Source organism: Neoarius graeffei, chromosome 24, assembly GCF_027579695.1.
Source record: "Neoarius graeffei isolate fNeoGra1 chromosome 24, fNeoGra1.pri, whole genome shotgun sequence".
Classification (NCBI taxonomy): Eukaryota; Metazoa; Chordata; class Actinopteri; order Siluriformes; family Ariidae; genus Neoarius; species Neoarius graeffei.
In genome coordinates, this window is record NC_083592.1 from 18144224 (window position 1) to 18156429 (window position 12206).

General features: G+C 47.7%; 1 protein-coding gene across 2 annotated transcripts in view; it reads right to left on the minus strand.

Annotated features, from left to right (window-relative positions):
- Positions 1-12206, minus strand: part of mob1a (MOB kinase activator 1A) — a 67159-nt gene that overhangs the window by 10928 nt on the left and 44025 nt on the right. For both annotated transcript variants that reach the window (XM_060906850.1, XM_060906851.1), the window contains one exon: positions 11877-12010. In XM_060906850.1, the coding sequence (XP_060762833.1) occupies positions 11877-12010 (134 nt within the window). The remainder of the gene's footprint in view (positions 1-11876; positions 12011-12206) is intronic.

Consider the following 12206-nt stretch of genomic DNA (forward strand, 5'->3'; position numbering starts at 1 on the left):
GCTGAAACGTAGCGGGCGCCCCAAACAGCCCAAACGGAAGTGTGACGAACTGGTGTAAGCCGAACGGTGTAGAAAAGGCCGTTTTCTCCCAGGATAATGGAGTCAAGGGGATCTGCCAATATCCCTTCGTCAAATCCAGTGTCGAGTAAAAGCGAGCCGTGCCTAGTCGATCGAGCAGCTCATCAATACGAGGCATTGGGTACGCGTCGAATTTAGACACCGCGTTGACTTTTCTATAGTCCACACAGAACTGGACCGAGCCGTCGGCCTTGGGAACCAAGACCACCGGGCTGCTCCAGTCACTGTGGGACTCCTCGACGATACCCATTTCGAGCATGGCCTGAAGTTCTTCCCGAACCACCTTTTTTTTGTGTTCGGGTAGTCTATAAGGGCGGCTATGCACTACCACCCCCGGGGGTGTCTCTATGTGGTGCTCTATGAGGTTAGTGCGACCGGGCAGGGGCGAGAACACATCCAAAAACTCGGCCTGCAACTGGGCGACCTCCGTGAGTTGGGTCGGGGAGAAGTGGTCTCCACAGGGGACCGGAGAGGTACGTGATGCCAATGTCCCTTTTTGAACCTCCGGCCCCAGCTCCGCCTTCTCCGGAACTACCGACACCAACACCACGGGGACCTCCTCGTTCCAGAGTTTCAGCAGATTGAGGTGGTAGATCTGTAGTGCCCCCTCCCTGTCCGTTCGCCTAACCTCATAGTCGACGTCCCCGACTCGCCGTGTGACCTCAAAGGGTCCTTGCCACTTGGCGATTAATTTGGAGCTCGACGTGGGCAACAGGACGAGTACCTTATCTCCCGGAGTGAACTCTCTAAGGCGCGTGCCCTTGTTGTACAGGCGGGCTTGCCGTTCCTGGGCCTGCCGCAAATTCTCCTGAGTTAGGTGGGTGAGCGTGTGGAGTTTTGCGCGCAGGTCCATGACGTACTGAATTTCGTTTTTGCTCTGTGAAGGTCCCTCCTCCCAATTTTCCCGCAGTACATCTAAGATGCCGTGCGGCTTACGCCCATATAATAATTCAAACGGGGAGAACCCCGTGGAGGCTTGGGGGACCTCTCGCACTGCAAATAACAAGGGTTCGAGCCACTTATCCCAGTTACGTGCGTCCTCACTTACGAATTTTTTGATAATATTCTTGAGGGTGCGATTGAACCGTTCAACTAAACCATCCGTTTGTGGGTGATAAACGCTGGTGCGGATCGGCTTAATACCCAGTAGCCCATACAGTTCGCTCAGTGTTCGTGACATAAACGAGGTGCCTTGGTCAGTCAGAATCTCTTTCAGGATCCCAACCCGGGAGATGACGTGGAAGAGGGCCTCTGCAATACTGCGTGCTGAGATATTGCGAAGAGGCACCGCTTCCGGGTATCGCGTTGCATAGTCCACCAGAACCAATATAAAGCGGTACCCTCGTGTTGACCGATCTAATGGCCCGACGAGATCCATCCCAATTCTTTCGAATGGGGTCTCGATTAATGGTAGGGGGCGCAAGGGCGCTTTTGGAATGGCCGCTGGATTTACTAACTGGCATTCGCGGCATGCCGTACACCACTTACGGACGTCGCCGCGAATCCCCGGCCAATAGAATCGGGCCATTATTCGGGCTAGTGTCTTATCCTGCCCGAGGTGTCCAGCCATGGGATTAAAGTGAGCCGCCTGGAATACCAATTCCCAGCGGCTCTTTGGAATTAATAACTGGGTGACTCGCTCTTTCGTCTGAGTGTCCTGCGTCACTCGGTATAATCTATCCTTCAAAATGGAAAAATAAGAGAAGGACGGGGTGGCGTTCGGCTGGAGCGTTTGACCATCGATTACTCTCACTTGGTCAAACGCGTGTCGCAGAGTCTCGCCTCGCGATTGTTCTAGTGGGAAATCCACGAGGGATTCCCCAATAGAAAGAGAAGGAGCCGGCGGCTCCTCACTCTGTCGCGGAGATGACGTAGACGGCTCTGCGACCGCAGCTCCAGCCAAAGCGACACCGGGACCCTCCCCTGTCAACCGGCAGGACCCACTCTTTACTAGGCGTGCCATTAAACCCTGAAATCCCGGCCAATCAGTCCCCAAAATCAAAGAGTGGGTAAGGCGAGGATTAACCGCCGCCTTCACTATAGATTTTTCCCCTCTGAAATATATGTGGACCGACACCAACGGGTATCTGTGAACATCCCCGTGCACACACAACACCTTCACCCCCTGTGCTCCCCCCAATGCCTCGTCTTGCACCAGGCTTTGGCGGATCGAGGTCTGATTGCAACCCGAATCCACCAACGCCTGATATGTAGCCCCTTGTACACTCACCGGTATGCGATATGCTCTGGCCCGATCGAGGGCAGCTTCTGGCGCATCGGGGATCCGCACCACCGCCCCCACCTCCATAGCTGCGCACTGTTGCTGCAGGTGGCCCGGTTCCCTGCAGCGCCAGCAAACCGGCCCGGGCCTTCCCTTTGCAGCTGTGTTCTGGGGCTCACTCACCTGAGGGGGGGGGAGAGACAGACACAGAAGGGAGAGACAGGAGGGCACCACGGGTGCAGCGGGCCGGCTGGGGTGGAGCCGGCCCCCGCCTCCATCGTGGGGGAGTGGGGCGAGGACGGGACACAGAAGGGGGGGAGAAAGAGAGAGAGAGAAGAGGAGAGAAGAGATGGCGTCGTCAGCCGTCCTGCCGCCGGAACAGCCGCCAAATGATCCTCCGCCAGTCCTACGGCCTGATCCAGCGACGCCGGGCGGTGGCACTGGACCCACTCCGCGGTTCCGGCTGGTAAGCGGGCGATGAATTGCTCCAGCACCACCTGATCGATGATTCCCTCGGCGTCGCGATCGCCAGCAGGCGTCCCGGAGCTGCTGGCCGAACACGAATGGCCGGCCGACTTCCTCCATCCGCAGCGCGCGGAAGCGCTGGCGCTGTTGTTCGGGCGTGCGCCCCACGCGCTGGAGGACGGCCCGGCGAAGGTCAGCGTAGGCCAGCCGGCGGTCGGCGGGGAGCTGTAGTGCGGCCAGCTGCGCCTCTCCTGTCAAGAGGGGGAGGAGGCGCGCCACGAGCTGCTCCATCGGCCACCCCGAGGCTTCGGCGACCTGCTCGAACAAGGTGATAAACGCCTCGGGGTCGTCCTGCGGGCCCATCTTGGTCATGGTGAGGGGAGACGAGCCCGCGGCAGGGGCGCTGGCAGACCCCGCCGACGCGAGGAGATGCCGGAACACCTCTCGATCTTCCTGCTGGGCCAGCACCAGGGCTTCGAAGCATCGCTCCTGCTCCTTTCGGAGCGTGACGAGTGCCTGGTGCTGGCTCTGCTGAGCCGTGGCGAGGGCGTGGACCAAGTCCGCGAACGGGGAGGATTCCATGGGGCTGCAAAGTTGGTGCTCCACCTTTTCCCGGGTTTCGGCACCACTGTAGCGCTTGCAAAGTGTGGGTGGAGCACAGAGGACGGCAGGACAACGCTTAGAGGCAGAGAAGGCTATTTATTAATCAACTTTTCAGTTTTAACTGCGGCATAAGCCCACATACACACACACACACACTGCTCTGGTCCCGGGTTGCGCTCCCTCTGCTCTCTCTCTGCCTCCTTAAATAGGGAGCAGTTACTGGGAAAACACACAAAACACAGGTTAACTACCGTCAGGTGTAGCGATTCTGCCACTCACCTTCCCCGGCTCCGCCCTCCTGTCACAGACCACGCCCCCGCTGCCGCATTTTGTTTTAAACAGGGTAAAGCCTTTACAAAAAACAAACAACAAAGAAAAAAACTCTCATATATACTAACCCTGATTAACCTGTATACCCCCATATTTTGTATGCTGCTGAATCTGTCCTTTTTTCAGTAGCTTTGTATAAACAATAACCGCTAAATGTAATGCAATGTTATGTAAGGTGATCGCCTAGGCATTCTCATTGTGAAAAGTAAGTCACATGTACATGGACTGGCATTTAATGTTGTATTTGTTCCTTTCTATTTGTTTTTTGTCTGTTCATATTCTTTTTGGGGGAGTAAAGTCAGTTTAAAAATGCCGTTAAATGCATAGGCCTATAGGCCAAGTTTAATGACCTTGAGGTTATCAGAGGTCATATGTCGTTTTACAAATGAAAAATGAATTCAGCACCCAAACATTTAACAAACAAGGCCATTTGCTAACTTCATTAATCATTTTAGTACATTTCATTCCTTAGAAAGCTGAGAAGCTGGGTTCAGCTGAGACGTTTACAGGCCCAAAGTTCAATGACCTCTAGAGGTCAACAGAGGTCAGATAGAGCTCGGCATATTGCAGAATTGAATTCGGCACACCCAAATTGACAAAATAAGACTGTTTGCATACTTTGTCTCAAAAATGCCTTTAACTCCTTAAAAAAGCACTTTTTTGAATTTTGGTACCAGTCTAATATATGTTACCTCTGGGTGATGTTATTCATAAACATTGTAGCTGTCCTCAACAGGAAGAAGGCCACCTTCAGGAGCAGGGATAGGGAGGCAATGAAAGCAGCACAGCAGGAGGTAAAACGCTGCGTGAGGGAAGCTAAGGACAGCTATGGAGCACTTGCATGTGACGTCACAGCTGATCCAGATTGTGACAGACGCCATCTTGTCGGTCAAACGCCATATTTCCGCCTTCTACTTCTACCTTTTCTTCTGGAAAACCCTACTACATACAATTCTACTACAACGGCTGTGGCTACAAGCTCTCCCTACCTGTGCACGTTTTTTATGTTTTTTGTGTGTATTTTTGCATGTTGTTCGTCTGTACCGGACTTCAATATCCACTACAACCGTATGGACTTACTGGACATTGGTTTCCAGCAGAAAATGACGGTTTGTAGCGATTTCCATCGCATGCACAACATTCCGGACGGGATAGCGAGACCAGCGGGGTCTCCGTGGATTGTTATCGGAAGCAAAGCAAAGGAGGCGGCGCCGGGAGAGGAAGCAAAAGCGAGGCTGCAGAGCCGGCCTGTTGACTAAGCTCAGAAAACAGCCACTCAAATCTCCACTGCCAAGCCTCTACCTCTCCAACGCCAAATCCATGGTAAACAAGACGGACGATTTGGAATTACAGCTGGAATTACCTTATTCTATTCTATAATCGGCTGGTCAGTGCTATACTCAATACTTAAGTGACTTACCCGTCCAATGAGGATTATTTTCTTGTTTACAAGATGCCACATCTGAGGGCGGCTGACAAATCCTGAATTTCTGTAAAGATAACTGTCCAGAGATTTATAAGCACGCAGTGCTTCACCACTGAGCAGCGAGGGAAAAAGTTAATGAGGTAATTATACACGTCTGGGTATTCCGCTGGCAGTTCCATATCCACTGACACGGTCGTGAAAACTACGTCCGGTAAGCCATAAGGGTCACTAATCTGTAGATCGTTTATTTTAGACATATATCTAGTTATCTGTTCATTAGAAAAATGAGCCGTGTAGTCCGTCGGTTGAAATTGATCCATTCTGTACACGAGTGCAGCAGTATTCAGCTGGGTTTTTTACCGACAAGATGGCGGCTGTGTACTTTCCGGTCACGTGACTGCAAGATCTCTATAGGAGAAAGGTGGAGCAGAAGCTGAAGGAGAACAGCATGAGGGAGGTCTAGGAAGGTGTGAAAACCATCACAGGCCACAATACAAAGACCAGAGTCGTTGGAGACAGTGGAGAGGGCGAATGAGTTGAATGACTTTTTCAATCAGTTTAAGCCTAGGTCACAACCGGACGTACGATTTTTTTGGCCGTGCGATTTTTGGCGTTTCCCAAATCGCTGCGTTTTTTTTGTTCATGGAGAAAGACGCGCGTTGGCCGTAAGTTTATCTTGCAACCTGAAAAAAACGTAAGCGCCCGTAGAGTTTGTTTGACATGACAAAGAACCTATGCGGCCAGTCTGCGGCCAGTCTGCCGCTCGAAAATCAGCACGTCACACGCGCACCCTCCGTGCGTTTCACTTGCGCCCTCTGTGCGTTTCTTGCATTTTTTGCACGTAGACCGGCCGTAGGAGCACGTACGGCCGGTTGTGACCGAGGCTTTAACCAGCCCACGTCCCCCCCACCCTCTCCCTCACTACAGCCATCTCTCCTTCTTCCCTCAACACACCTCCCCCCAGTCATCACAGCAGCCCCCTCCTCCCCCACCTCAACACAGACTCTTCCATGCATCACTGCAGACCAGGTCAGAGGTCAACTGAGGAAGCTTCACCCCAGGAAAGCAGCAGGCCCAGACAAGGTGTGTCCCCGACTACTGAAGACCTGTGCTGCTGAACTGGGTGAACCACTCCAATGCATCTTCAACCTTAGCCTGCAGCTGGGGAGAGTGCCCACCCTCTGGAAGACATCATGTATCGTTCCAGTTCCCAAAAAGAATCGGCCCAGCGAGCTGAACGACTTCTGACTGGTGGCACTCACTTCACATCTGATGAAGACGTTGGAGCGGCGCTTCCTCAGACCCCAGGTACAACATGCCCAGGACTGTCTGCAGTTTGCGTACCAGGCAGGTGTTGGTGTGGAAGACGCCATCCTCTACCTGCTACACCGAGCCCACTCGCATTTGGATAAGGGAAATGGCACAGTGAGGATTCTCTTCTTGGACTTCTCGAGTGCCTTCAACACCATCCAGCCCCTATTGCTTCAGGACAAACTGAACAGGATGCGAGTGGCCCCCTGCCTGGTCACCTGGATCTCCAGCTACCTCACTGACAGGCCGCAGTACGTCAGGCTGAAGGACATCACGTCTGACACTGTGATTAGCAGCACCGGAGCACCCCAGGGCACGGTGCTGGCCCCTCTTCTCTTCACCCTGTACACCACGGACTTCTGCTACAACTCGGAGCTGTGTCACATTCAGAAGTTTGCCGATGACACAGCCATCGTTGGGTGTATCAGTGACGACAGAGAGGAGGAGTATAGGAGCCTGGTGAGGGACTTTGCTGTGTGGTGCAACAGGAACCATCTGCAGCTCAACACCTCAAAGACCAAGGAGCTGGTCATTGACTTTGGGAGGTCCAGACCAAGGTCACGACCAGTTCTGATCGAGGGAGTCGAGGTGGAGGCTGTGGATTCCTACAAGTACCTCGGGCTGTGGCTGGACAGCAAGCTGGACTGGACTTGCAACACCAAACACTTATACAGGAAGGGACAGAGCAGGCTATACTTCCTTAGGAGACTGCGGTCCTTTAATATCTGCAGGAAACTCCTGTGGATGTTCTATCAGTCTGTGGTCACCAGTGTCCTGTTTTACACCGTGGTGTGCTGGGGGGGCAGCACATCCAAGAAGGACACATCCAGGCTGGACAAACTGATCAAGCGGACCAGCTCTGTGGTTGGCATGAAGCTGGACTTTCTGGTGACGGTGGCAGAGAAGAGGTCTATGGACAAACTATTGAACATCATGGACGATGCCAGTCACCCTCTGCACACCGTCATCAGCAACCAGAGGAGCCTGTTCAGTGACAGAATGCTTCTTCCCAAGTGCAGGATGAACAGACTTAAAAACTCCTTTGTCCCTCACCCCATCAGACTGTACAACTCCTCTCTGGGGGGGAGGAGGGGTAACAGGAGGACAGAGGATGGGAAGGAGTAGTAGCCTAGCCTAACAATAAGCAATACCGGACAATGTGCAATATCTCTCCTGCCGCCGCCCCCCCCACCTTTTCCCCCCTTCCCCATATCTTATTCTTTTTATATTTGTATATGTAAATACTTTATTTTAATTTATTTAGAAATTTTCTCTATTTCTTTTCTCTGTTTATCTGTAATGATGCTGCTGGAATCTTAATTTCCCTGAGGGAACCCGGCCAAAGGGATCAATAAAGTTTTATCTCATCTAATCTAATCTATTAGTTTCCACTGTTATGCTGATGACACACAGTTGTATGTTTCTGCAAAACCTGATGAGAGACACCAGCTTAATAGAATTGAGGAATGTGTAAAGGACATTAGACACTGGATGCTTATTAATTTCCTTCTGCTTAACTCTGAAAAAACTGAAGTACTAGGACCACATGCAGCTAGAAACAAGTTTTCTGATTACACAGTAACTCTGGATGGCCTTTCTGCTTCTTCACATGCAGCAGTAAAAAAAACACGGAGTGATTATTGACCCCAGTCTTTCATTCGAAACTCACATTGATAACATTACCTGGATAGCTTTCTTTCATCTCAGAAATATTGCTAAGATGAGAAATTTAATGTCACTACGTGATGCAGAAAAACTAGTTCATGCTTTCGTTACCTCCAGGTTGGATTATTGTAATGCCTTACTGTCTGGATGTTCCAATAAGTGCATAAACAAGCTCCAGTTAGTTCAAAATGCAGCAGCAAGAGTCCTTACTAGAACTAGAAAATATGACCACATCACCCCTGTCTTATCCACACTGCATTGGCTCCCAATCAAATTTCGTATTGATCATAAAGTACAACTATTGACCTTTAAAGCACTGAATGGCCTCGCACCACAGTACCTGAGTGAGATTCTGCTTCTCTACGACCTGCCACACCTACTTAGATCAAAAGGTGCAGGCTATCTGCTGGTACCTCGTATAGTGAAGGCTACATCAGGGGGCAGAGCCCTTACTTACAAAGCCCCACAGTTTTGGAACAGCCTTCCAAGTAGTGTTCGGGAAATCAGACACAGTCTCAGTGTTTAAGTCTAAGCTGAAAACATATCTGTTTAGTCAAGCCTTTTGTTAATGGTGTTTATGAGGTAAAGGTGTAGATCTGGAGGGTCCTCAGACATAGAGTGTTTTGGTAAACTGGGATGTATGGATGCTGTCAGTCCCCACTCGCTTGCTCACTCGAGTTTGTTGACGGTGTAGCGACTGGCTGCTTTATGTCCCGGGGCTCCCTCATGCCTGTGTTACCTTCTGGCTCTCCCCTTTTAGTTATGCTGTCATAGTTAGTTGCCAGAGTCCCTGCTTGTACTCAGTGCAATATGTATACTGTTCCTACTTATTCAGGTGACATTGGGCATACCTAACAACCTGTGTTTTCTCTCTTTCTCTCTCTCTCCCCCTCCCCCCCAAAATCTGTCCCTCTGACATGTTGGTCCTGGGATCGAGATGCTGACCTCTTCTGCTCCTCAGACTTGCTTGATCCATCCTGGTGCCCTGTGTCTGGTTGGAGTCTCATCGCATCGCTCCTGTGAAGGACGGCCCCATGAGGATAGTTGAAAGTCACACTTGGAGGACGCTCTGGACTCTTACAGTCATGCTTTTATGGCTGAGGACTACAGTTGAGCGGTTGTCATGAACAGTTTTGCACTCAAGTTTCCATCAATGAAGAGTTTATAACATCAACGAAACTGACTTCATGTTAACACTGTTAATATTATTAGTCATGCTGTCTGTTGTTGCCCAAATGAGGATGGGTTCCCTTTTGAGTCTGGTAGGAACCAGACTCAAAAGGGAACCCATCCTCATTTGGGCAACAACAGACAGCATGACTAATAATATTAACAGTGTTAACATGAAGTCAGTTTCGTTGAGGTTTCTTCCTCATGTCGTCTGAGGGAGTTTTTCTTTGCCACCATCGCCACAGGCTTGCTCATTGGGGATAGATTAGGGATAAAATTAGCTCATGTTTTAAGTCATTCAAATTCTGTAAAGCTGCTTTGCGACAATGTTTATTGCTAAAAGTGCTATACAAATAAACTTGACTTGACTTCCATTTACTTTCGCGGTTTTGAAACTCTCTGGAAATAATACACCAGCACTGATTAGTAAACAAGGGAAATCTCTTGTATAACATGTTTCACCCTCATCCCTGAAAGAAAGAAGTGATCATTTAATGTCTCCTGGGCCTGTGTATTAAAGATTTATCCAGAGACCAACGGCAGCTGGCACTTTTATCATGTTGCAGCTTCAACACACTCTTAAACATATATTTAACAGTTATTCCACAAAACTGAGTCGTACATGTGCTGATAGCCGAGTTGGCTATAAGCTACGTATGATGATATTGAGGGGAAAATTGTTTTATTATATCCACATTCACTGGATTTAGAGGAACAGAGCATTTTTTATTTTTTGCAAATTCGATAAATAAAAACTTTCTACAAAACGTCCAACAAAATCATTTCTGCTTCGGTGGACTTCTTAAAAACCTACCAATGGCTGCACAAATTGATGTTAGTGTTTTATTTGTTTGGTTTTCTTTGTAGAAAGTGCTATCTTGCTGTCGCGCCAAGGTATAGAATAGCTTTAGACATTTATTTCATTCTTCCTTGGACATTTCAATTACCGTAGGTAGTTTTCAAACTGCTTTGAGCTTTTGAACCAGTCTAAAAAAAATTCAACAAATTTTAATGCTTAAAGATAAAGAATGTAAACAAACTGGCAAAATGACAGTAGCAATTTATGAAAAATGCTATAATAATTCCTGAAAAATAAAAAAATATGTTCTTGCCATCAAATACTTTCATTCCATATTTTGTTGCTTTTTTGTATTTTTTGGGGTTTTGTTTTCGAGTAGAGTTTTTATTTCATCCTCAGGTGGTTTAGCAAAACACTCCACCATTTTCTTTTTCTATGCTCACGGTATATGAGCTAATAGCCTAGTAGTGGAGTATCTAATCAGAGTGTGTGATTGCTCCTATCCAGTGAAAGTAGATATAATGATATGGAATAGCCCAGTGGCTCATATGGGTGGATGTATAACAAAACGCCAGTAGAGCATTCCATGTTCCTCCTTTTCACCAAGATATTCAGTCAGCTTCAATGTTGAGCGACCAGCAAACTGGGCATCAAGTTCCAAGAATGAGATTTACAGACAGCAGTATTTTTCACAGTCTGTGAGGCATGCTTCCCACATCCCTAATGACATTATATGGCAGTTAGGGCAGGGCTGTGCAAGTACCTGTCACAGATGCTCAGCTCTAAAACAATCTGGACACTGATCATGTCCATCATTCAACTCTATCAGGGCTTGTTAGGACAAACAATTTGCCAAGAACAACTTTGCTTGTCATATTTGGTAAGAAAACAAAAAACAAACAAACAAAAAAAAACCAGGAAATCTCCACTAGTTACAAACGAATCTTCCCTTGGATACTGGAACAAATGGAATTATTACTGTCCTGGATAAATTGAAGAATTTATTCAGCTTATTTTAATTAAATCCATCTCCGTTTCATTTTAACTTTAACTTACTGATGTTATTTTGAAGTTCTTCATCTTTCATGCAACCTTCCAAAATGTTGTTATGGAGGTGGTGAACTTTTTGAAACCTGAAACCCCAATCTAAACTGTACAACTTAACGAGAGACCTGCACAGATCTTTCAGCCTTTTACATTGACACCAGGATTTGAACCGACATTGCAAAATCTATTCCTTTCCTGGACAGCACTCTAGACTGCTGAGGCACAGAGGATTACATAATGAACTGAGGTTATGTAATGTGGCACTTACATGGTCAGTACGCAGCTGCACCACACCACAACTATGGAATCGCTACCTGAGGCTGGCACACCAATTACATTCTTAAATAATGTTCGAACTCAGTTAAACATACACCTACAGACAGGTGCCTCTATAGGCTTCAGCCAGTGGCTGAGCCAACAAGAACTGTGATCATCAGATTCTTTTTTGACCTCCATTCACCATTCTTCTAACTGCTTATATATTGCTTTAGATCTACTATATGAGTGATATATAAGTAGTAAAAAGAATTAACTTCACAGGCATTTCAAAACATTATAGGTACATTATTAAAAGTATAAAGTGTGAACTTTTAATTTATTAAATCTTTATAAGATAAAGAAAACACTTTGGGGTGGTAATGTGGTCACATCACCCCATCAATCATTATTTTCTTAGAACAACTCACCCCATTGTTTTACTGCTTACTTAACCATTTACATACTGTATATATATTCCTTACTTATCCATATACCATGCTAACCAATTTTGGAAGGAAATAGGGTTTCATCATCCAGCTGATCTTGGACCCAAGTCATCAAGTAGTCAATGTATTTTGGAGCGGAGCATTTGATTGGTTTCTTTATATTGGTACCATCAGCCCAGTGATATTCATACCTGCAGAAAAAACAAGAGATATTGTAAACCATCCAAATGTAGTTATATAGCATTACATATTACATAAGTAACAAAATATTATAAAGTATATTATTAGCATTACCACAAGCAAGTTGAAATTCAAACATCGCAGTGCTGCAGCCTATAGCGTGTGAATGGGCCATTGTCTGCACAGTTCACTATTTGCTAACTTCGT